This window comes from Callithrix jacchus, chromosome 17 (assembly GCF_049354715.1).
Source record: "Callithrix jacchus isolate 240 chromosome 17, calJac240_pri, whole genome shotgun sequence".
Classification (NCBI taxonomy): domain Eukaryota; kingdom Metazoa; phylum Chordata; class Mammalia; order Primates; family Cebidae; genus Callithrix; species Callithrix jacchus.
Genome location: NC_133518.1, coordinates 53,687,009 through 53,708,711, shown reverse-complemented (window position 1 = coordinate 53,708,711; position 21,703 = coordinate 53,687,009). Strand labels below are relative to the sequence as shown.

The 21,703-nt window shown below is 37.3% G+C and overlaps 1 protein-coding gene across 1 annotated transcript in view; it reads left to right on the top strand.

Moving 5' to 3' along the window:
- Window positions 1–21,703, top strand: part of COL6A5 (collagen type VI alpha 5 chain) — a 119,978-nt gene that overhangs the window by 77,294 nt on the left and 20,981 nt on the right. The window contains exons 34-37 of the mRNA XM_017965870.5: window positions 5,079–5,172; window positions 5,723–6,382; window positions 9,042–9,132; window positions 11,948–12,159. Of these exons, the coding sequence (XP_017821359.4) occupies window positions 5,079–5,172; window positions 5,723–6,382; window positions 9,042–9,132; window positions 11,948–12,159 (1,057 nt within the window). The remainder of the gene's footprint in view (window positions 1–5,078; window positions 5,173–5,722; window positions 6,383–9,041; window positions 9,133–11,947; window positions 12,160–21,703) is intronic.

Below are 21,703 nucleotides of genomic sequence, written 5' to 3'. Positions count from 1 at the left end.
ACTGTTCAAGGACATAAGAGAGAACACAGACAAATGGAAAAATATTTCATGCTCATGGATGGGAAGAATCAATATTGTGAAAATGGCCATACTGCCCAAACTAATATATAGATTCAATGCTATTTCCATCAAGCTACTGTTGACTTCCTTCACAGAATTAGAAAAAACTATTTTAAATTTCATATGGAACCAAAAAAGAGCCCGTATAGCCAAGACAAGCCTAAGCAAAAAGAAGAAAGCTGAAGGCATCATGATTCCTGACCTCAAGCTATGCTACAAGGCTACAGTAATCAAAGCAGCATGGTACTGCTACCAAAACAGATACATAGACCAATGGAACAGAACAGAGGCCTCAAAAATAATACCACATATCTACAACCATCTGATCTTTGACAAACCTGATAAAAACAAGCAATGAGGAAAGGATTCCCTATTTCATAAATGGTGTTGGGAAAACTGGCTAGCCATATGCAGAAAACTAAAACTGGACCCCTTCCTTACACCTTATACAAAAATTAACTCAAAATGGATTAAAGACTTAAATGTCTTTACATTTAAGTCTAAATGTAAACCATAAAAACCCTAGTAGAAAATCTAGGCAATACCATTCAGGACATAGGCATGGGAAAAGACTTCATGACTAAAACACCAAAAGCAATGGCAAAAAAAGCCAAAATTGACACATGGGATCTAATTAAACTAAAGAGCTTCTGCACAGCAAAAGAAACTGTCATCAGAGTGAACAGGCAACCCACAGAATGGGAGAAAATTTTTGCAATCTATCCATCTAACAAAGGGCTAATATCCAGAAGCTGCAAAGAGCTTAAACAAATTTAGAAGAAAAAAATATAAGCAACTTCATCAAAAGTGGGTGAAGGATATGAACAGATACTTCTCAAAAGAAGACATTTATGTGGTCAACAAATGTATGGGAAAAAAAGCTCGTCACCACTGATCATTAGATAAATACAAATCAAAACCACAATGAGATACCATCTCACGCCAATTAGAATGGCAATCATTAACAAAGTCAGGAGACAACAGATGCTGGAGAGGATGTGGAGAAATAGAAATGCTTTTACACTGTTGGTGGGAGTATAAATTTGTGCGACCATTGTGGAAGACAGTGTGGCGATTCCTCAAGGATCTAGAAATAGAAATACCATTTGAACCAGCAATCTCATTACTGGATATATATCCAAAGAATTATAAATCTTTCTACTATAAAGAAAGATACATGCACAAATATGTTTATTGAGGCACTATTCACAATAGCAAAGACTTGGAACCAACCCAAATGCCCATCAATGTTAGACTGGATAAAGAAAATGTGGCACATATATACTATGGAATACTATGCAGCCATAAAAAGGATGAGTTCATGTCCTTTGCAGGAACATAGATGAAGCTGGAAACCATCATTCTCAGCAAACTGACACAAGAACAGAAAACCAAGCACCATATATTCTCACTCATAAGTGAGTATTGAACAGTGAGAACACGTGGACACAGGGAGGGGAATATCACATACTGGTGCCTGCTGGGGGGTGTGGGGAGCTAGTGGAAGGATAGCATTAGAAATACCTAATAAAGATGACAGTTTGTTGGGTGCAGCAAACCACCATGGCATGTGTATACCTATGTAACCTGCACGTTCTGCACATGTATCCCAGAACTTAAAATACTAAAAAAAATTCTCTAAGTCTGATTTTTCTCTATAGCATATATCTTTTTTTAAATTACCCATGGTCTTTCCTCTTGTGAAGTTGGATAAAATGGACAGAGTTTGTTAGGTACTCACATTCTCCTAATGTATTTTATTATTTGTATTAGTTTTTATATTATTTAATTTATTATATTATTTAGCATTAGTATTATTTATTAGTTTTGTTGCTGGAAGAGACCCTCTGTCTACAATAGATTGATTTTTCCCCCTCTTTACCACTTTATTCCAAACAGGGGAGAGAAATAAAACAACTTTCTGACCTAGCTTTTCAGTTACTGCTTCATTGCTTGGCTCCCGTGTAGCAATCTCCTAGGAAAGAAAAAATTGTCTGTATTTGCTGTATCCAATGCATTTGCTGTGTGTCTCCTAGCATTCTTTCTTGAGATAATCCTAGTCACATTTTGATTCCTACTACTCTTCTGATAATGCTCATATGTTCACGTTTCTGCATCCAGTGGTTGATTCTGTCTGTAGCTCACCAGACACATTTGCAGTATACAACATTGTTGATCCTGCCCTTCTCTTGGAAACATTTTCTTTTCTTTTCTTTTTTTTTTTTTCTGGCTGACTTTCAGCATACCTCATCTTCGGGTTTTTCTCCTACCTCATGAATTGTCCCTTCTCAGACTAGTTTTCCAATTCTGCATCATCAGCTTGGCCTCAGAATGTTGGCATTGCCCAAAGCCCATTCCTTAGCCCTCTTCTCTATCTTTATGCAATCTCTTGACACTGTCACCCAGACTCAGGGTTTTAAACATCCTCCATGATATGTCTATCTCCCATCTGGACTGCATCCTTGAACTCCAGATTCATATACACAGCAGCCTACTCAACATTTCCATTTACATGTCTAATGGATATTTCAAACTTACCACTTCTAAAATGAAGCTTCTAATTTTTTCCCAAAACTTGCACAACATGCAGCCCACTCCATCACAGCTAATAAAAATCCCATTTTTCTACTTGCAGTTTTCTCTGATTCCTCACCTCTTCTTAGATCCAACATTCTTAACTTTAATGTGTGTGTATATGTTTGTATATATGTGTATACAGTTTGTGTGCATGCATGTATACGTAATTGCATATATGTACAAATATACACTAAAGTGTATGTGCAACAAAGTATATTAGTACTTATTAGTAAATATAGCATTCATTTAAGTACTAGTATTAAGTATTGGTATAAGTACTAATCTTGTTATTATTTGTAAAAAATATATATCCAGAATTTGACCACTTTGTAGTGTCTCTGCCTGGACACCTTGATCCAAACCACCATTATCTTCTGCCTGCACTGGGCAATAATTTTTTCCTTAGTGGCCTTGCATTCATTCTTGCCCTACTACAGTCTGTCTGAACACAGCAGCCAGAGTAATCTTATTAAACTCTAAGCCATCAGGTTATTCTTCTGTCTGAAACTCTCCAATTTCTCATTTCTCTCAGAGTTAAAACTAAGATCTTTACAATGATTTGCAAGGCTCTAAATGATCTACCACCCAAATCCTCTTAGTAACTCTCTGATCTCACCTTCTCCTTGTCTTGTTCTCTCTCACTCCATCCCAGGCACGCTGTCTTCCTTACTGATCCGCATACAAGCTAGGCACGCCCCCTGCTTCCCTAGAGCTTTGCCCTGGCTGTTTCCTATGCCAGAATTTTTTTTCTCCCAGATATAACACCTTCTCCCTCTGAATTTTTGCAAAAATTTCATGTTATCAGTGGGCTCTACTTAAATGTTATCCCAGATTTTCCCATCCCTATTATCCTGCATTTTTTTTCTATAAAAGTAACACTTCCCAACATTCTAAATAATTTACTTTTTTATTATGTTTATGATATAGCTTTCCCCACTAGAATATAAGATAGAGGTTTATTGCTATTATTATTATTAGACAAAGTCTTGCTCTGTCACCCAGACTAGAGTACAGTGGCACAATCTTGGCTCACTGCAACCTCCCCCTCCCAGGTTCAAGTGATTCTCCTGCCTCAGACACTGAGTATCTGGGATTACAGGCACATGCCACTATGTCTGGCTAATTTTTGTATATTTAGTAGAGATGGGGTTTCACCACGTTGACCAGGCTGGTTTCAAACTCCTAACCTCATGATCCTCCAGCCTTGGCCTCCAAAAGTGCTGGGATTACAGGTGTGAGCTATAGTGCCCAGCTAGGATAAAGGTTTTATCTGTTTCATTCATTTCCATACACCAAAACCTAGAACTACACCTATAACATTGTAGGCATTTAATAAATATTTGTTGAATGAATGCGTGAGTGAATGAATGAATGAAGAGCATGGGGTTTACTCCTATAAATAAACTTTTTTGGTTTACCAGGTCAACATCTAGTCTTTACCTGGGGGACCAACAAGGTCAAATACAAAATAACACCAAAGCATCCAATTTCATAAAAATAGAAAGTAGGAATGTAGTAAATAGTTTCTAAACATATGGCTGGAATGATTATAAATATGTTCAAATGTTGATTCAGCATTTTACAGAAAAACAGAGGGTTTGGCCTTTCTAGCCCTTTAATTTGTGGAGGGAGAAAAAGAAAAAGCATGAACATCTTTGTTGATGGAGAGATAGCCTCATCACCACCTAGGAATGATGATTTCTTTCATAATAAAAGTATCTGTTTTACTCACATAGAGTAAATGCCCAATAAAGAGTTATTGACTCACTGAATGAATGAATGAATGAATGAATACTATAAATTGCCCATTGCAGTGAATATTAAAGTATTTTAAAAAGTAATCACGAAATGTTATGTCAGGCAGTGTACCACCAGGAATTTTGAATGAAATTCTGTCCACTGCCTTCTGAAGTAGATTTTTAAGTGGAATTTGTGATTGAGAGGGTCCCTTGACAACTGAAAGATATGCCATCTTCCTGATAGAGTGGACTGGAAATAGTTGGGATCATTACCAATAGAGGTGAAAGGAAACTTGGGAATATACAATTTCTGCAGGGCCCAACTCCAAAAGCTGCTATGTGGTGTATAATCAGGTGGTGCATAATCATTTTAGTCCAGAATTGCAGGCTTAAAAATAAGAGATTTTAATACTTGCCCCAGTGAGTGAACCTGGTCAGGTTATCTCATGGCAGTTTTCTCATCATAATCTAGGGATGATGATACTTGTTCTATACATACTTTTTTGGGTAATGTTTAGGATAAGTAGGGGATCGTGTGCATGTGTATGTGAACATGCACTGAATGGAGCAAAGAGCTGTAATGCAAGGTACTAGTGATTAGTTGGGTGTTTTTAAAACTGATCCTCAAAGTGGCTGCACAGTGGTTTCCTAATAGTGACTAAAAAAATGAGCAAACATGCATTCATTTCTATTCCGATGCAGTTTGACAACACTGGAGCGTTTCAGGTGATTCCAGTTCCTTCAAATGGGGAAAGTCAAGCATTAGAAAGACTTCGGCACTGTACACTTTGCTATGGTAAGACTAATGAGAATAATTGACCATGCTGACGAGCTTAAATGCCTTCTAGATGAATTATTGAATGTGGCTTTGTCCCAAGATTTCTATTTTTAATCATAAGTTATATTTTCAGTTTTCTAGTTTTTCAATACCATATGTCATGGTTTCAATGTCTGGAATGTTTGGAGTTTCCATAGAATGTGAAAATTAGTTTAGAAAATTATCCCAACTGATGTTGCATTTCTTGGGGGACAATCGGGTAGTTTGTACCAGAAGTCTCTAAAATATTGAAAATATTTTCTAAAGGAGTTTGGATATGACTGTACACTGCAGATATAGGTGCTACCTACATTTGCTTTTAATAAAGCCCTTCCCATATTGTCTGCTAGTGTCCAAAGAAGTATTTGGACATTGAAAATTTCTTATTAATTTAAAATTTGCGAAATCGAAGAGGTACTGATGAAATTATAATTCTTGTTAATTCATCACTGAATCACTTGAAGATCTCAAACAAGTGTCTTGGTGTGTCAGTGTTGAACCAATGATGTGTCTCTCTGTGTGTTTTCAGATAAATGTTTTCCAAATGCTTGCATTCAAGAGACTTTCTTACCTGAAGATTCATACATAGATGTAGCCTTTCTCTTAGACAATTCTCGAAATATAGCAAATGATGAGTTTAAGGCTGTGAAAGCCTTGGTGAGCTCAGTGATTGACAACTTCAACATTGCTTTGGACCCTTCAATCTCAAACACTGGTGACAGGATTGCCTTGTTGAGCTATTCTCCTTGGGACAGTACCAGGGGAAATATGGGTACAGTAAAAACAGAGTTTGATTTTACCACTTATAACAACCAACTCCTAATGAAGAATCACATCCAGACTTCCTTCCAACAGCTAAATGGAGAAGCCACAATTGGTCGAGCCCTGCTGTGGACCACTGAAAATCTCTTTCCAGAAACACCCAATCTAAGAAAACATAAGGTCATCTTTGTGATCTCAGCTGGAGAAAATTATGAAAGAGAAGAATTTGTAAAAACAATGGCTTTGAGGGCTAAGTGTCAGGGCTACATCATATTTGTGGTTTCTCTGGGCTCCACACATAAGGGTGACATGGAGGAGTTGGCCAGCTACCCACTTGATCAACACCTGATACAGCTTGGGAGAATACATAAACCAAATCTGAATTACATTGTGAAGTTCTTAAAGCCATTTGTATACTCAGTAAGGCGTAAGTTATTTCTTTTTTTTCTTTGTTTTAATAAGCTAGTGTTTGTTAATATTATTGATAACCTATTTTTGTGTCTATAGCTAATGTAAACATAATATACGAATTAGATGGTTAGATGGGGACAGGAATAGATCATATGCTGGTTATACCCTGTTTATATCCTGGTCACAAAATGGCGAGGCCTGAGACCTTTTTTTTATGATAGTGTGTCTTTTAACCAAACTCTCAGCACTAGAAAACACAGAATGACTAGAGGTCTTCTGAGTCATACTTGCTCAAGATGTTCTAGCAGCAGTTAGGTGATTTCTAGATGAACATTAAGGTAAAAGTTTTACTTCCTATACTTGTTTTATTTTCAACTTTGACACACCCTGGAGACCTGTGTGAGGATGTGAAGATAGCAGAGTCCTGGGCAAACATATCACCTACGAATCTTGTTAAAATACAGGATGTTCTTACTAAGGAGTCTAGGGTGAAGCCTGAGATTCTGCAGTTCTAGCAGATGCTGCAGTAATGTCAATGCTGCTGGTTCATGGATCACACTTTGATTAGCATGGCTCTAGGACAGTGCACTACAAAGGTTCACTTACTGGATGAGTGCCAGGCCACAAATGTGTGAAGAAATAAATACACAAATGGAAAGTAAGCATCTAGAAACTGTTAAGGCAATTTTGACATTGATTGCTGCAGCGTACAAATGCATGATGAAGGAACTTTGTCTCATTAAACAGCATGCAGACCAAAAGTGTCAGTCTGCAAAGAACTAGAAATAAGAATACCTTGTCCTCTACCACAGATGGTTTGGGAAAACACTATTCTAGAGCAGTTGTTCTCAATAGGGCACAGTTTGCCCCAGGGGACATTTGGAAATATCTGGAGGCATTATTTGGCGGTCACAATTTGGGAATACTACTAGTATCGAGTAAATAGAAGTAAGGGATATTGCTAAACATCCTACATTTCACAGGACAGACCCCCCGCCCCACTCCTGCCACCTCAACAAAGAATAATACATCCCCAAATGTGAATAGCAATGAGGTTGAGAAATCCTTCTCCAAAAGATCCCACAGAATCAGAGCTGAACCTTTTCTTTCTGGAAATCTGACAGGCTTAGAAGTAGGCTTGGCTGGAATCAGTCCCACCACCCTACAATCCCAGTTTCCTTGCTAGTCAAGGGGTCTCCCAACACCACCACAGTGATAACGTCTTGAGCATTCAGTCTTCGTTGCAGGGAGAGCTCCACCTTTCTCCTGTGATTCATGTTCAATTAAAGAATCCAATTGTCCTCTTGGGAATGCTGTGTTATTTCCTTACATCTAAGATGCCCTCAATTATATAATGTAAAGGAAAAAAATGTTTTCAATTACATGTTGATATCAACTTTCTTATTAGAGCATTTTATTTTATAGCAATTGAAAGAGTTCTTTTGGATGCATAGAACATATATCACTCCTGTGCAGGCATGAAAAGAAAATCTATGTGAAATAGACAGGTTAAGGCATTTCTAAAACAAATTCTCATTCAGAATTTGACTCTTGTGAGCTACTTCTTGGCAGTCATCGGTATCCATTTTTTTCTATGCAGTATTGTTCTTTGTGCCATTAAGACTGATGATAATGCAGCATTTTAACGAGACTATAAAACAACTCAAAGCTAGTCATGCTGGGCTGTTAAGTGGCTTTGCAATTATGTAGCAGTAGCTTACTTTTGACTTTCACCTGAGAAGTGTTAAACATACCTAATTCACTGCCTTCCCACAACCACTTGGTTTGCAGGAGTAGAAAGACTCCTCTGCTGATATGTTTGGGAATGTTTTCAAACTGCTATCCCCAATTCTACAAGTTTTGGTGCTGGCATGTTTGCTGTTCCCATATGCGCAATGACCACGGCATCACAATTCCTGTCCGCCCAACAGTAAGTGGCAGATGCAATTAATCAGAAGATATATTTTCATTTTAAAGAAATAGAAAAAGGGAAAACATGCTCATCTTAGAATTCGAAAATGTGATTACTCTAAAACTACAGACATTATCTGAGATATTTTCATAGATCCTTTGATCATTCAATAACTGAAGGCCTTCTTTAACTAAAATCTCTTATTTTCCTGAATGGGGTAGGGATAACATACTTCTCAATATTTCAAAATTTACAGAACAACATAGGAAGGGGATAAATAGGCATATTATTTACACCAGTAAGGTAAAATCGTGTCTGTGATTCTTTTCCTCATAGAAATTAGTGTTAATGGGTGCAGAAGCACAGAAATGATATCATGTAATGAAATATTACCATGTCTCTGTTTGATCTGTTAGCATAAGTCTGGGTGAAAAACCTTGATGAATCAGATTAGAGTATTTCTTAGATTATGTTAGCCCAAGCATGTGGAAATCATGTGTCCCTGCATCACAATTAGCCCTTAGATGAACAATTTGAGGAGGTCTGTTTCCATGACCCTAGTAATCCTTTGGCTGCTAAAACACTCTGACAAATATTTGGGTGCTATTTCTAACTGCTATTTTCTGTTTTCACCGCAGCCAAATGTTGCTGAAATATACTCATGACATTAATTGCTTCAAGAGGATTCCTGTTGGGATTCTCTTTACCTATCAAACATCATTTCCAGTTTTAAAATCTAACTATAACTTTGTTCTCTCAATAGGGGGATTCAATCAGTACCCACCACCAATGCTTGAGGATGCCTGTAGACTCATCAATTTAGAAAGAGAGTATAATCAAAGTGATGGTTTCCAGTGAGTTGGAAAGCTCTTGTATTTACAAGTGACTCTTAATTGGCTGATGGGCATATAACTGGTTGATAACACTTCATTAGGTTGAGGATGCTAACAAGGTTTCTGAAGTAAAGGCTTTTTATATATCCATTTCCCATAGAAGAAATTACATCTCCAGTATAATTTCCCATTTGATGTTTTTTTATAACATTATAAGCTTTGTTACAATTTTGCCTTTAAATTTATGGTTTCTTCAGAAATTCCTGTACTGAAATTTACCCCACAATGGAACCCACAATTTATTCTCAGTCCACCTCAACCTCTCTTCTCATTTCTCCCCACCATGAGTTCTGGCTACGCTGAACTCTTGTCTGCCTTGTGTGAATTGTTCCATTTCACACTGCCCGTCACCCTTGTTCCTGTGGTGAAACCCTAGCTGTCTTTCATGACCCATGTTGAAGCTGTCTCCTCCTTGAAGCCAATGTTTACTCCCCATCAAAACCCATAGTCATTTTTTACAGCACTGCTGAGGCACTTATTGCAGTCTACCCAAGGTCTTACCTTGCTGAAGTCTGAGGGTACATATAATTCATGTTTCATCCCCAAAAGTTAGCATAAAAGACTCCACAGTATAATTGGACATACAATTTTCCTTGATATTGTATTCTAAATAAAAATATAACTAATTAATCTGAATGAATATTTGCCCTCAAACTGAGTCAAAATGGCCCATCTTCATTGGTGTACTTCATTGAGCTTAGATCCTTGGCTATAGCCTGTGAAAGCCCAGGTTTAGGCCCATAATCACCCCATCTTCTCAAATTGCAATTAAACAAAAGAGCTTCTCAGAACATATAAGGTCTCTTTGCTATATCCAAGAGCAGAATGGAAAAGTGAGTTCTCTGGAATTCGTGCAAGCACGTGTTCCTCTCATGTCAGATTTCATTTACTTGGTAATTTTACAGAGAAGCATCTAGCAGCCAGCACCTTCTGAAGGACATTGTGGTACTGATCTTACGTGAAGCAGTGTTTCCCAACCTTGAATAAATCATAAAATCATTTACAAGGACAATCAATTCCTATAGGACAGCAGGCAAAATATTATAACATTATTTAAACATTTGTAAACATAAATCCAGCTGTAAATATCATATACTTATAGTTCTTATGCAGCTATTAAACCAAAATAAGTTAATACGTCAAACCCAGACAAACTCAGTAGGCCAAAAAATGTCAACACTAACTTAATGTAATGGATGATTCTTCTTTTTCAAATGAAATTTTTATTTATTTATTTATTTTTGAGACGGAGTTTCGCTCTTGTTACCCAGTCTGGAGTGCAATGGCCTGATCTCGGCTCACCGCAACCTCCGCCTCCTGGGTTCAGGCAATTCTTCTGCCTCGGCCTCCTGAGTAGCTGGGATTACAGGCCCACACCACCATGCCCAGCTAATTTTTTGTATTTTTAGTAGAGATGGGGTTTCACCATGTTGACCAGGATGGTCTCGATCTCTTGACCTTGTGATCCACCTGCCTCGGCCTTCCAAAGTGCTGGGATTACAGGCGTGAGCCACCGTGCCCGGCCCCCAAAATGAAATTTTTAAAAACCAAAAAATATGGCACATGTTGGTGAAATATATAAAATGTGGTTCATGCTGCAGAAGAATACATGCAGCTTGCCTACTCTGTTACATGGTGACATGATTCCCCATGGCATATCTTCATCTGTACTACTGCAAAATTATCATTCACGCAGTGTGCCATCACACGGGATATCATTTGATTTTCTTTTGGTGCGAACATATTATTCACATATTGTATCTGGCTTTTCTTCCTCGGCTCATTAACTCTCACTAGTTAAAGTAATATTGCTAGGTACCAAACAGCAGTATCAAGTGCAAATGCAAACATGGACATCGAAATTGTGTAAAATTGCATAATCAAGAATAAACTTCTATTGAATATGCTTTTTATCATCATCCAAACAAAAACACAAAATTCTCAAATAATCACAGAGAACTCTTAAACTGAGATGATTATAAATGCAGACACTATTTTAAGAGGCACTGATATGCGTTATGTTTTATATAATATTTTCTCACAGCAGTGCTTGGTAGATTAAGTGATTATTTTCTGCATTTTCCATGGTGATGGCATCAACATGAGATATAATATGATTGTTCCAAATAGCCTGTGAGTTTCTTTTCACTTATTTAAAACTCTGTATATGCTGGACATGGTGGCTCACACTTGATCTCAGCAGTTTGGGAGGCTGAGGTGGGAGGTTTGCTTGAGCCCAGGGAGTTCGAGACCAGCCTGGGCAACATAGCAAGACCCAATCTCTACCAAAAATTAAAAAGTAGCCTGGCATGGTGGCATGCATCTATGGTCCCAGCTACTCAGGAGGCTGAGCTGGGAAGATCGTTAGAGCCCAGGAGGTTGAGGCTGCAGTGAGCTGTAATTGCACCACTGTACTCCAGCCTGGGTGACTGTGTCTCAAAAGAGCGAGACCCTGTCTCAAAAGAAACAAACAAACAAACAAACAGTAAAACTTTGCACAAATCAAAGTTGGTTATTCCAAAGTAGTACTTCATAAGCTCTAAGCAGATGTGAGAAAAGATAGAATAAGTAGAAATTTTTCATCAGAGTTTTTAAAAATTATATGTATAATGAATCTCAATGAATTATTTGATTGAAATGGATTTATATTTTCATCACTCAATTTGTTTTTTAAGGAGATAATTAAATAACTATGTTAAATGTTGAGGATGTTTTATTTGCCTCTTTCTCTGAAGTTATCTAGCCTCACCAAAAGTTTTTTTTTTTTTTCCTCTAGATTTGTTACTGAGCTACAGGAGGTTTTTTCAGAAGAGAATGGCTTCAGTGGCCAAGAATTAAATTCTGGGAGAGAATCATCTTTTGTAAAGTTAGAGGACAATGGAAGTGAATATTTGGTTTACCTTCCGAGCCAAATGTTTGAGCCACAAAAATTAATGTTCAATTATGAAAAGAATCAAAAATCAGCAGAAATTGCAAGTCTCACTTCTGGTAAGAAAATGAAAAGTCATAATGGAAATGTTTAAATGGCCTTGATCTTCATCTTTTAACACTAGTAGAAAATAAAAAAATTAAGGCTCGTGTCTAAAGCAGCTTATTTTTCTTAAGTTCTTTATGGTAGATACAACTTCTTTTATTGACATTGAAGAAGTGAATGGTGACAGGCACTGCTAGGGAGATCACTGATAGAAGCTTTCAGAAATGTCCCTGATATTTTCACCAAACTTAAGATTTCTCTAGAATCCACATTTTAGAAGGTTAGCATGACATAGAAGGAAGCAATACAGAGAACATCAGAGCAAAAGAGGTATTAAAATGACTTTTAAATGTTGGCCTGGCCAGTGTCCTTGTCCCAGAATTTGTGATAATATGAGAAAGTGTATTTTACTTTTGTGCTACCCAGAAATGATAGAACAGAAACTCCCCTGATGCCTACTCTATACATTTTAATAGCAAAGCAATAAGTTTTGTAAGAATGTAATAATTTCAAACAAATCAGATACAAAGGATTAAGTCTGTATTTTCATTAAAAAGTGTGAGGGGAGGTGGCAATGATTAATGATTATGGAAAAAATAAAGAACAGGGAAGAACTATTTAATAGCACAACAGGGTGACTATAAGTTAATAATTTAAAAACATTGGCTCACGCCTGTAATCCCAGCACTTTGGGAGGCCGAGGCGGGTGGATCACAAGGTCAAGAGATCGAGACCATCCTGGTCAACATGGTGAAACCCGTCTCTACTAAAAATACAAAAATTAGCTGGGCATGGTGGCATGTGCCTGTAATTCCAGCTACTCAGGAGGCTGAGGCAGGAGAATTGCCTAAACCCAGGAGGTGGAGGTTGCGGTGAGCCGAGATCGCGCCATTGCACTCCAGCCTGGGTAACAAGAGCGAAACTCCGTCTCAAAAAATAATAATAATAATAATAATTTTAAAACATTTTAAAATAAACAAAAGAGTGTAATTCAGTTGTGTAATACAAAGGATAAATGATGATTCTCAGTATTCCATGATGAGAATGAGGTACCCCATTCTCCATGCTGTGATTATTATACACTGCATGCCCATATCAAAACATATCATGTACCCCGTAAATATACACACCTACTCTGAACCCACATATAAATTTATTTTTAATTCCAAAGAGACTATTCAGCCATTCCACCTATGCATCTGGAATCTTCTAAAATGCTTATTTGGCAGAATGCCAGCATTTTAAACATTGTTCCAAAAGTATCATATAGTAGTTAGAATATGTAAGTATAAAAGAAAAGGGGGTCAACTTTGTACTATAATATTCATTTTTAGTAGCTTCCCTGGATAAATTTTTTTTTCCTTGGGTTTAACACATCTCCAAACTGTTTCTAAAATATAAATATTTGAACCTTATCTTTAAAACAGCTAAACTTACCTTTGTAGAAGCTACAATTAAGTATAAAAAAATCAATTATTAGTTGAAAAATAAGCATTTTAGCTCAAAAAAAGAATTGATGCAGTAAAACTGGATATATGTGGTACCATGGTATTAAGACATTCAAATGGGTATATTTGTTCTTTTTAATGGATGTTAATTGTGCATGTTCTTTTTAATAATATGCAAATTACAGCAGCCTTCAAGGCACAAGAATTTCTTATGGTTTGGTTGAAAAAGGGAAAGAGAAGAGATGTTTTGGCAGAGTGTTAGAGTATCAAATTGTCACTTGTGATAGCTAGTTAAGCATTCCAAAGTCTGGTAATTTAGAAGCATGAGCCTTCCAGGAAAGACAAATATGACTGGATATGAAAGAAAGGAAGGAAGGAAGAGCATCTCTGCAGCCATTGCTAATGACAGATGTTCAGTATAAAAGAAAGACTTTCATTGTTGTTGTTTTTTTTTAGCTATCTGAGAACCAAGATACATATAGTTAGGGTAAGGTCCCATTTGGCTGAAGAAATAATTGTTCATAGCTCTAGCAGGGAAAAAAATGTCAATCCTACCCACCCAGTTTCTCTTGCAGTGAGTTGAAGTATGCTGAGAGTTCTGGGGCTAATTAGCCTGGAAACACTGAACGTTTCAGATGGAAGGATAATGTGTATTTTCTATCCTTTAAAATAAATCTGAGTCTCAGATCATAAGTGTTTTCTAGGAACTTTGTGTTATTCTTTTCTTTCTTGCAATCATCTTTAGCCAGTTGTAGTTCAGATATTTTATTCAGTCACTCAAATGAGCTTTGATAAGTTCCAGATGTATGGCACAAATAAAAGGCCGATAACATACCTAAGCACCTCCATATGCTGTGTTTGTTACCCATTTATATGTAATTCTTATGGCTGATGGCTGATCTTTCTGCCCTTGAACTGAGAGGCTGGGAAAAGTCAGGAATCTTAACCATTTAAGAAATTTATAGTTCCCGGAGTCCTGTGGGCTGGCAATGAGTTGTGTAACACCCTCTTTCAAAAGAAGCACAATTATATCTTCCTTCCTGTGGCTCTTTCTCTGCTTCTCTCCATCTGCTCTGATTTGAATTGAACTCATCTTCAATTCTATCACCTTTCCTGGCCCTTTTATTCCTCAGAGCAGCCCAAGGACAACCTATATTGAAGTTATCTAGAAGCTCATTATAAGCACAGATTCCTAAGCCCTCCTGATAACTACTGTTTCATATTTAGGAGTGTGCATGAGGAGGAGAAAGCTACAAACGTTGTAAAAACTGTAGGTAATTTTTGTATGCCCTCAAGCTTGAGATCAACTATGTCAGTGGTTCTCAAGGTGTGGATCCTACACAAACAGCATCAGCATCATCTGGGAACTCATTAGACATGCAGATTCTCAGCAATTGTCCCAGACTACTGAATCAGAAATTCTGGGAGCAGGGCTCAGCAATCTGGGTTTTAATAAGTAGTTCACGTGATTCTGATGTAGGCTGAAGTTTAAGAGCCACTGCACATTTGTCCATTTTGGTGTGCCAAATTTTATCTGCGCTCTCAATGGAGCTGATAAAATTTAATAATTGGCTAAGTAGAATCACAGAATAGAAATGAGAATTTAGGTTTCTAAAGAGTTCCAGGTGAAGTAGATTATAATTTTATCTTATTCAAGAACATCTATCTATCCATCCAACATCTATCTGACAAAACCCGTTTAAAATCTAAATATGTAGAGATTATCTAGAGATACAGGCTTTTTGAACATAACATCTGCAATCTAAATATCCCTTGCAACATGCAGTCCCTTCTAATTACTTACCAACAAAATGCACTTTGTTCTTTAAAGTATGTAATTTAAAATGGGTAGTTTAATTCTAATTAAATTGCAACTATTGGCCCACTGGTGAGCCTCGCTCTTTCATCAAATATGCTGTATTATTCTTGCAGATGTTTTCTTGTGAATTTTTTTTAAATGCTGTATTAACCAGTACTTAAAATATGGCTAATCTACTTTCAGAATTAAAAAACAGGATAATTTGTAATGCGTTTTAAATACCAACCCAAACTCAGCCTAGGGCTTGCTCCTAGCTTTAAGCAGCCCCAGGCCTTAGGATAACTTCAACTGATATTCTTTTCAATGAATTCATTAAGAAATGAGAAGCAACACTTGCACCTTCAGGCTCGGCTGGAGTTATGCTTAAGGGAGTTTGCACAGGCTTTGTTTTTCTTGGTTTTCTAACTTTAATCTTACTCTGACTTATAAATTGTTTTGTTTTTAAAGCCAATTTATTTTGGCTTTGAATTAATCATAGGATAATAGAACTGGAAGGGTATTAGTGATGACCTGGTAAAAACTCACCTGGGAGCAGTTCTACCCTACCCCACTTCCAGGGACATACTGCAACATCTGGAGACATTTTTTATTGTCAAGACTGGAGGACACTACTGGCATCTGGTGAATTGAGTTTGTTGCTAAATATTCTCCAGTGCACTGGACAGCCCCTCACCATAATGAATTATCAAGTCACTCTTATGGGAAATGTTGTTTTAGAAGAAACCTCATGCCCCAAAGTTTACAGAATTTTCAGACTCATTGGACAGGCTCTCTACCTCTACACCTGTCCACTGTTTCCTTATTACACATCCAAGATTCTACTATATATTTTTTTACAAATGATAAAAGTACTATTATACCATATAAAATTCAAATACCAAGTTTCACATCAAACAATCTAGCAAATCAAGTTATATTTAGTGCAGACTATGTTCTTTTGTTTTCCATGGGCATATAAGTTCACAGTTTTATTTAATTGCATGTCCTGCTTTTCACATGATATTATGTCACATTTTCTATATTGCTGTAAGCTTCATACTGATTTTATAAATGTTTTCATAATATTCCTTTTGATGAATGAATGCATGTATTTGACCATTTACTTTTTTTGTAACACTTAGCTTGCTTCTAATTTTTGTAGTCATGTATCAAACTTGAATGTATATTTTTACTTGGGCTAAATTTAAATCTGCACTGGAATAAAATGCAGCAGTATTGGCTTCTGAGCCATCCAGGGAACATCAGCTGAATGTTTTGCTTTCCTGTCAGTACACTTTTCAAAAATGAAATCAGCAGCAGAATTGCAGTCATGACTGGATTTTAATAACATGGTTTATGAAATCATTAAGAAATCTTGGCCGGACGCGGTGGCTCACGCCTGTAATCCCAGCACTTTGGGAGGCTGTGGCAGGCAGATTACAAGGTCAAGAGATCGAGATCATCCTGGCCAACATGGTGAAACCCTGTCTCTGCTAAAAATACAAAAATTAGCTGGGCATGGTAGCTACTCGGGAGGCTGAGGCAGGGGAATTGCTTGAACCCAGGAGGCGGAGGTTGCAGTGAGACGAGATTGTGCCACTGCACTCCAGCTTGGTGACAGAGTGAGACTCCACCTCAAAAAAAAAAAAAAAAAAAAAATCTCAACCATCATGTTGCTCTTGGTGGAATAAGCTGAGTCTCCCATTACTTCATATTAAGCTGTAGACTGAGGTGGTTTAGCTTGGCGATATGTTATAAATATTGTCGTTATAGCTTTGGTTGTCTTCCGTGAAGGTTTCACATGTGAACAAGACTAATGTGAACTGAGGGTTCGGAGTAAGTGAACTACCTGAATTCAGACGTACACTGACATTGCTTCTGTATGTTTTATGCAATCATTTGTTGCAACTAACGAACGTTCTAGAGTGTTGGTGGCATTTTATTTTATGTGATCCTTTCTAATGAGATAAAACATGGATATTTGCAGTAGTAATTGGGTGATAATAGTGTGATGGTGATGGAGTCAGTGGTGATGATAGTGTTGGTGCTGGTCATGGTAGTAGTGAAGGTGATGGTGGTGAAGGTGTTTGCTGTTGCTGATGGTTGTGGTTGAGGTGGGTGGTAGGGATGGTGATGGTAGTAATATTGGTGGTGGTGGAGATGGTGGTGATGGAGATAAAAGTATGAAGGTGGTGTGATGGTGATGGTGATGGTGATAGTGATGATGGTGATAGTGAGGAGGAAATAGTAATGAAGGCAGTGGTGGTGGTATTGATGATGGAAGTAAGATATGATGGTGGGGTGGTAGTGAGGGTGGTCGTGGTGATGGTGAGTTGGTTGGATAATGGCAGCCCTCATTGAGGGCTTACGATAAGAAATGCCTGTTAAATAGTTGCATAGATTTTTCCTTAACTATTCAGACATTCTTTCATATAACAAATATGTCTTTGGTTCCTGTTCTGAATTAAGCCCTGAAGTGGACTTTTTGGGGAAATTAGGGAGATTGAAAAGACTCAGACATAGGTCCTGTCTTCAAAAAACTTGTAGTCTCTCAGGTATATTCCGTGTGTACAATAAATGACTACTACAAGTCAGGAAGGATTGAGTACAATTAAAAAGTGGAATGCTTTTGGGGGAATCAATATTTATTCCATGCAGGACACCTTTCGAAGAATTGCATACACTGTATCACTTGACTGATGAACAACAAATGAGGAATAATAGTAATCACAGAAGCTACTGCTTATTGAGGGCAACCATGGGCCAGGCACCATGTAAGCACTTTATAGACATGATTTTATTTAACCTTTATTAAATTAAATCTATCATTGTTTACTTTTACAAATGAATACACTGATACAAAGGTTAAAAACCTCACACAAAGTCATGTAGCTTGTAAGTGGCAGAGTCAATATTCAAAAACATAACCACGCACACAAAGACATGGACTTTTAACAATGTATGCCATGTTGCCTGGTGATGGCCATTTCTGCATTTACAAATGAGGAGATATAGCCAATGGCCAAATTTGAACATAAACTAAATTATGTAATCATTTGGGAGAATTATTTTTAAGTAATTTTGGTGGCATAATTATATTTTTAAATTATTAAAAAAAAATAAACCTTATAAACTCATCCAGAGGCATGGAGCACAGAATAACTCCATTAAAACCAGCATGCTATATCCCAGGTCATCTGGGTATAAATGACTCCTAAGCCATACATCGCCTTTTCTCATGTGCTGGTCCGTTTCTGCAGACTACAGTTCAGAGTGTAAAATGACCCCAAGACTCACTCTTTTTTTTTTTTTTTTTTGATAGAAGTATGCATGGAAAGATTACTTTGTGCCAGGTACTACACTACGCTAAGCACTTTTTAGCATAATCTTTGAATCGTCTCAAGAATCCTTTTCAGTGACATTTACTATTCATTTTATAGCTAAAACTTGAGATCAGATAGGCACAGCTATTTGTCCATAATTCCAGACAGGGGAAACTGGTGTTAGATGGATCCGAATTTTTTTTTTTTTTTTTTTTTTTTTTTTAGTGAGAGGGAGTAAGGATGAAGCCTAGTATTTATTTATTTATTTATTTATTTATTTATTTATTTATTTATTTGGAGGTTTCAGTGGGACGGGAGAATCACAAGGAATCAGGTGTTCAGAGGAATGTATTGAGTGGATGTTGAAAAGTAAAAAAAGGAGAGAAGGAGAGGAAGAAAAAGAGAGAGAGAGAACAGGAATATTGCTTCATTCTAAAAATGGGTATTAATAATGGCCGATCAATATTTTGTGTATTTAAAATGAAGAACTCTATAAATATTTATTGAGTTTACTTGTTCCGGATCTGAGTTGAAATCCTGGATATCCTTATTAATTTTCTGTCTTGTTGAGTCTAAATCTCGTTATGGGACTTATGAATCTGGGTATTAAGATCTCTTATTGTTGCATTGATCCTTTTACCACTGTATCTTTGTTGCTTTGAAATCTATTTTATCAAATGTGAGAATTGCAACTCCTGCTTTTTGTTTATTTATTTATTTTTGCTCTCCATTTGGTCGGTAAATTTTTCTCCAACCCTTTGTTTTGAGTCTTTGTGTATCTTTGGATACACCGTTAGGTTTTGGCTGTATCTTTTGATTGGGGGATAAGACTCACTCTTATCATCTAATGCCACCTAGAAAAGTCTAGGCCAAAAGTATATTAATTCTAAGTCTTTGGCGAAAAGGATGAAATCTATTTCAAGACAGTCAGTCCTAATCATTCAGGTAAATGAGGGAATAGGACTTAAAACAGCAAAATGAGAGTTTCAAATGTGTCTATATTTCCCTTAGGCATAAAATCAATGACACCTGTCACAAACATATGTGCTTGTGCCTGCCTCCTTTGTTGCCCCAACTTGTGCCTTTAGAACTTGACCAGTGACTTTTCCAGATGGGAGGAGCGATGGGTCTGGGCTGGCAGTGATAAGTGGAGAGGTGTGTGAATGATTGCCTACTCCTCTGAAGTTAAGCTTGAGTCAGCACAACAGAATGAGAGTTCTCATTTCTGAGAGCATCTGTACACTTGTGCATGTATGTGTAAGCTAGACCAGCTGACTTTGCTTTTTTTAATGGAAGTCCTGGTTTGCATAATATACTGTCATGGGTGGGATTTTCAGATGCCTGAGACTTTTCTTTGTTTCTTCTTTCTTTGTTTCTTTCTAAAAATTATATTTGTAGAGTAATTAGGATATGCATAGCATGGTACAAACTTTAATTTTCTCAAAAACCTTGTAAGGTTGTAAAATATTATTACATGTTTTTAAGATAATGAAACTGACATGGAGAAGACCCAGGGTCACAGAGTTAACAAATGACAGAAGGCAGGACTCAAACTCTGAATAGTCTCTGATAATCACTGTTCTACAATGCCTAAGATGAAAAAAATTGTAAAATCTATCGAATTCATATATAGTTGCTTACTTTTGGAAGAAAACATTCTCTGGTGGCTTCGGTCAGAAGGAATAGCCATTGGCTGAGAAGCTCATTCTTGATACCAGGTCCCAGGGCCTTTAGTGAGCTGGTTGACAGATGCCTTCATGTTTCTGTGAGGCCCTCATCTCTAATGATCAGTTCTTCTGAAGGAGCTAGACAAAGCTGGGTTCAAATCTTTCCTCTACCACTTATTGACCATCCTTTCTTAGCCAACTCATTGACCCTCTCCAAGCCTTGGTTTGCTCATTTATAAAATGGAAATGTTGATAATTCTAACCTCATAGTCCTTCAAGGAAGAATAAATGAAAGAAGACAAGTATAGAGCTGAGCACAAGACCCGAAGCAAACTGAATGCTTGATTAAATACTCAGAAAGTGGAAAAGCCAAAAGAAAGCACTGCCAGTCTCATCGGAAGTCATTATAAAAAATGTCAACTTGAAAAATATTAGCTACAGTTCATCTGGACAAAACCTCACACATAAAGTAGCCTCAGTTGTACATGTGGTTTGCCTATGGAGAACACTTGATTAATTTTGACCCCTGGACAAATTTCAAGGCAGGCCACTGGATAACTCATGCATATCTGGAGATTTTTCACAAATGCCATGAAAGGCAGCATAGCCTCACAGCATATCTAATCCCAGTCCAGATGGCCCAAGTCCTTCAGAATCTCCCTTCTCTAAGTTTCCTTTCCACCCCTGCTTCTACCTAACGTGACTGGAGCACATTTGGTGTTGTGGCTTAAGTCCTTGGCCAAAGTCAGGCTACTCTCTGGGGATGCTTCCTTGGAAATTCAGCTGGATCCTTAATTCCTTCCATATATTATCCAGAAGAAAGTGAGCCAGCTTCCCCTCCTCTGCCATTCTAAGGAAATTATTTCACAGACTTGAAGATGAGAGTTTGGCTGTGTTAACATTTCCAGAAGATACACAGCATCATTGTGAGCTGTGGGTATATTTTATCCACACTCCTGCCAGATTGTCTTGTAAGAAAAATTTTTTGGAGGCCCTGTCTCCCTAAGTAAGATGAATTTAGACTCGAAGTAGAATAATCACACCTTGGGTTTGACTAAATTTTAGAGTTTTCAAGGCACATCATCCACATTTAGCTTCTGTGATTCTCACGCTAGTCCTGAAAGTTGGGAGAGGCCCTTTTTTTTAGAAATTTTGTAGATGAAATATGCTCCTTTAGAAAATAGTTCTGAGGGATATTTTAGAAAAGGATTGAGATTGTGCTTGTTTATAAAGAGAAAACTGGAAAAACAGTAACGTATGGTTTACAGTAAAAATATTTCACTAACATGGTAAGTTAACCCTTTTGCTTCTACTAGAACATT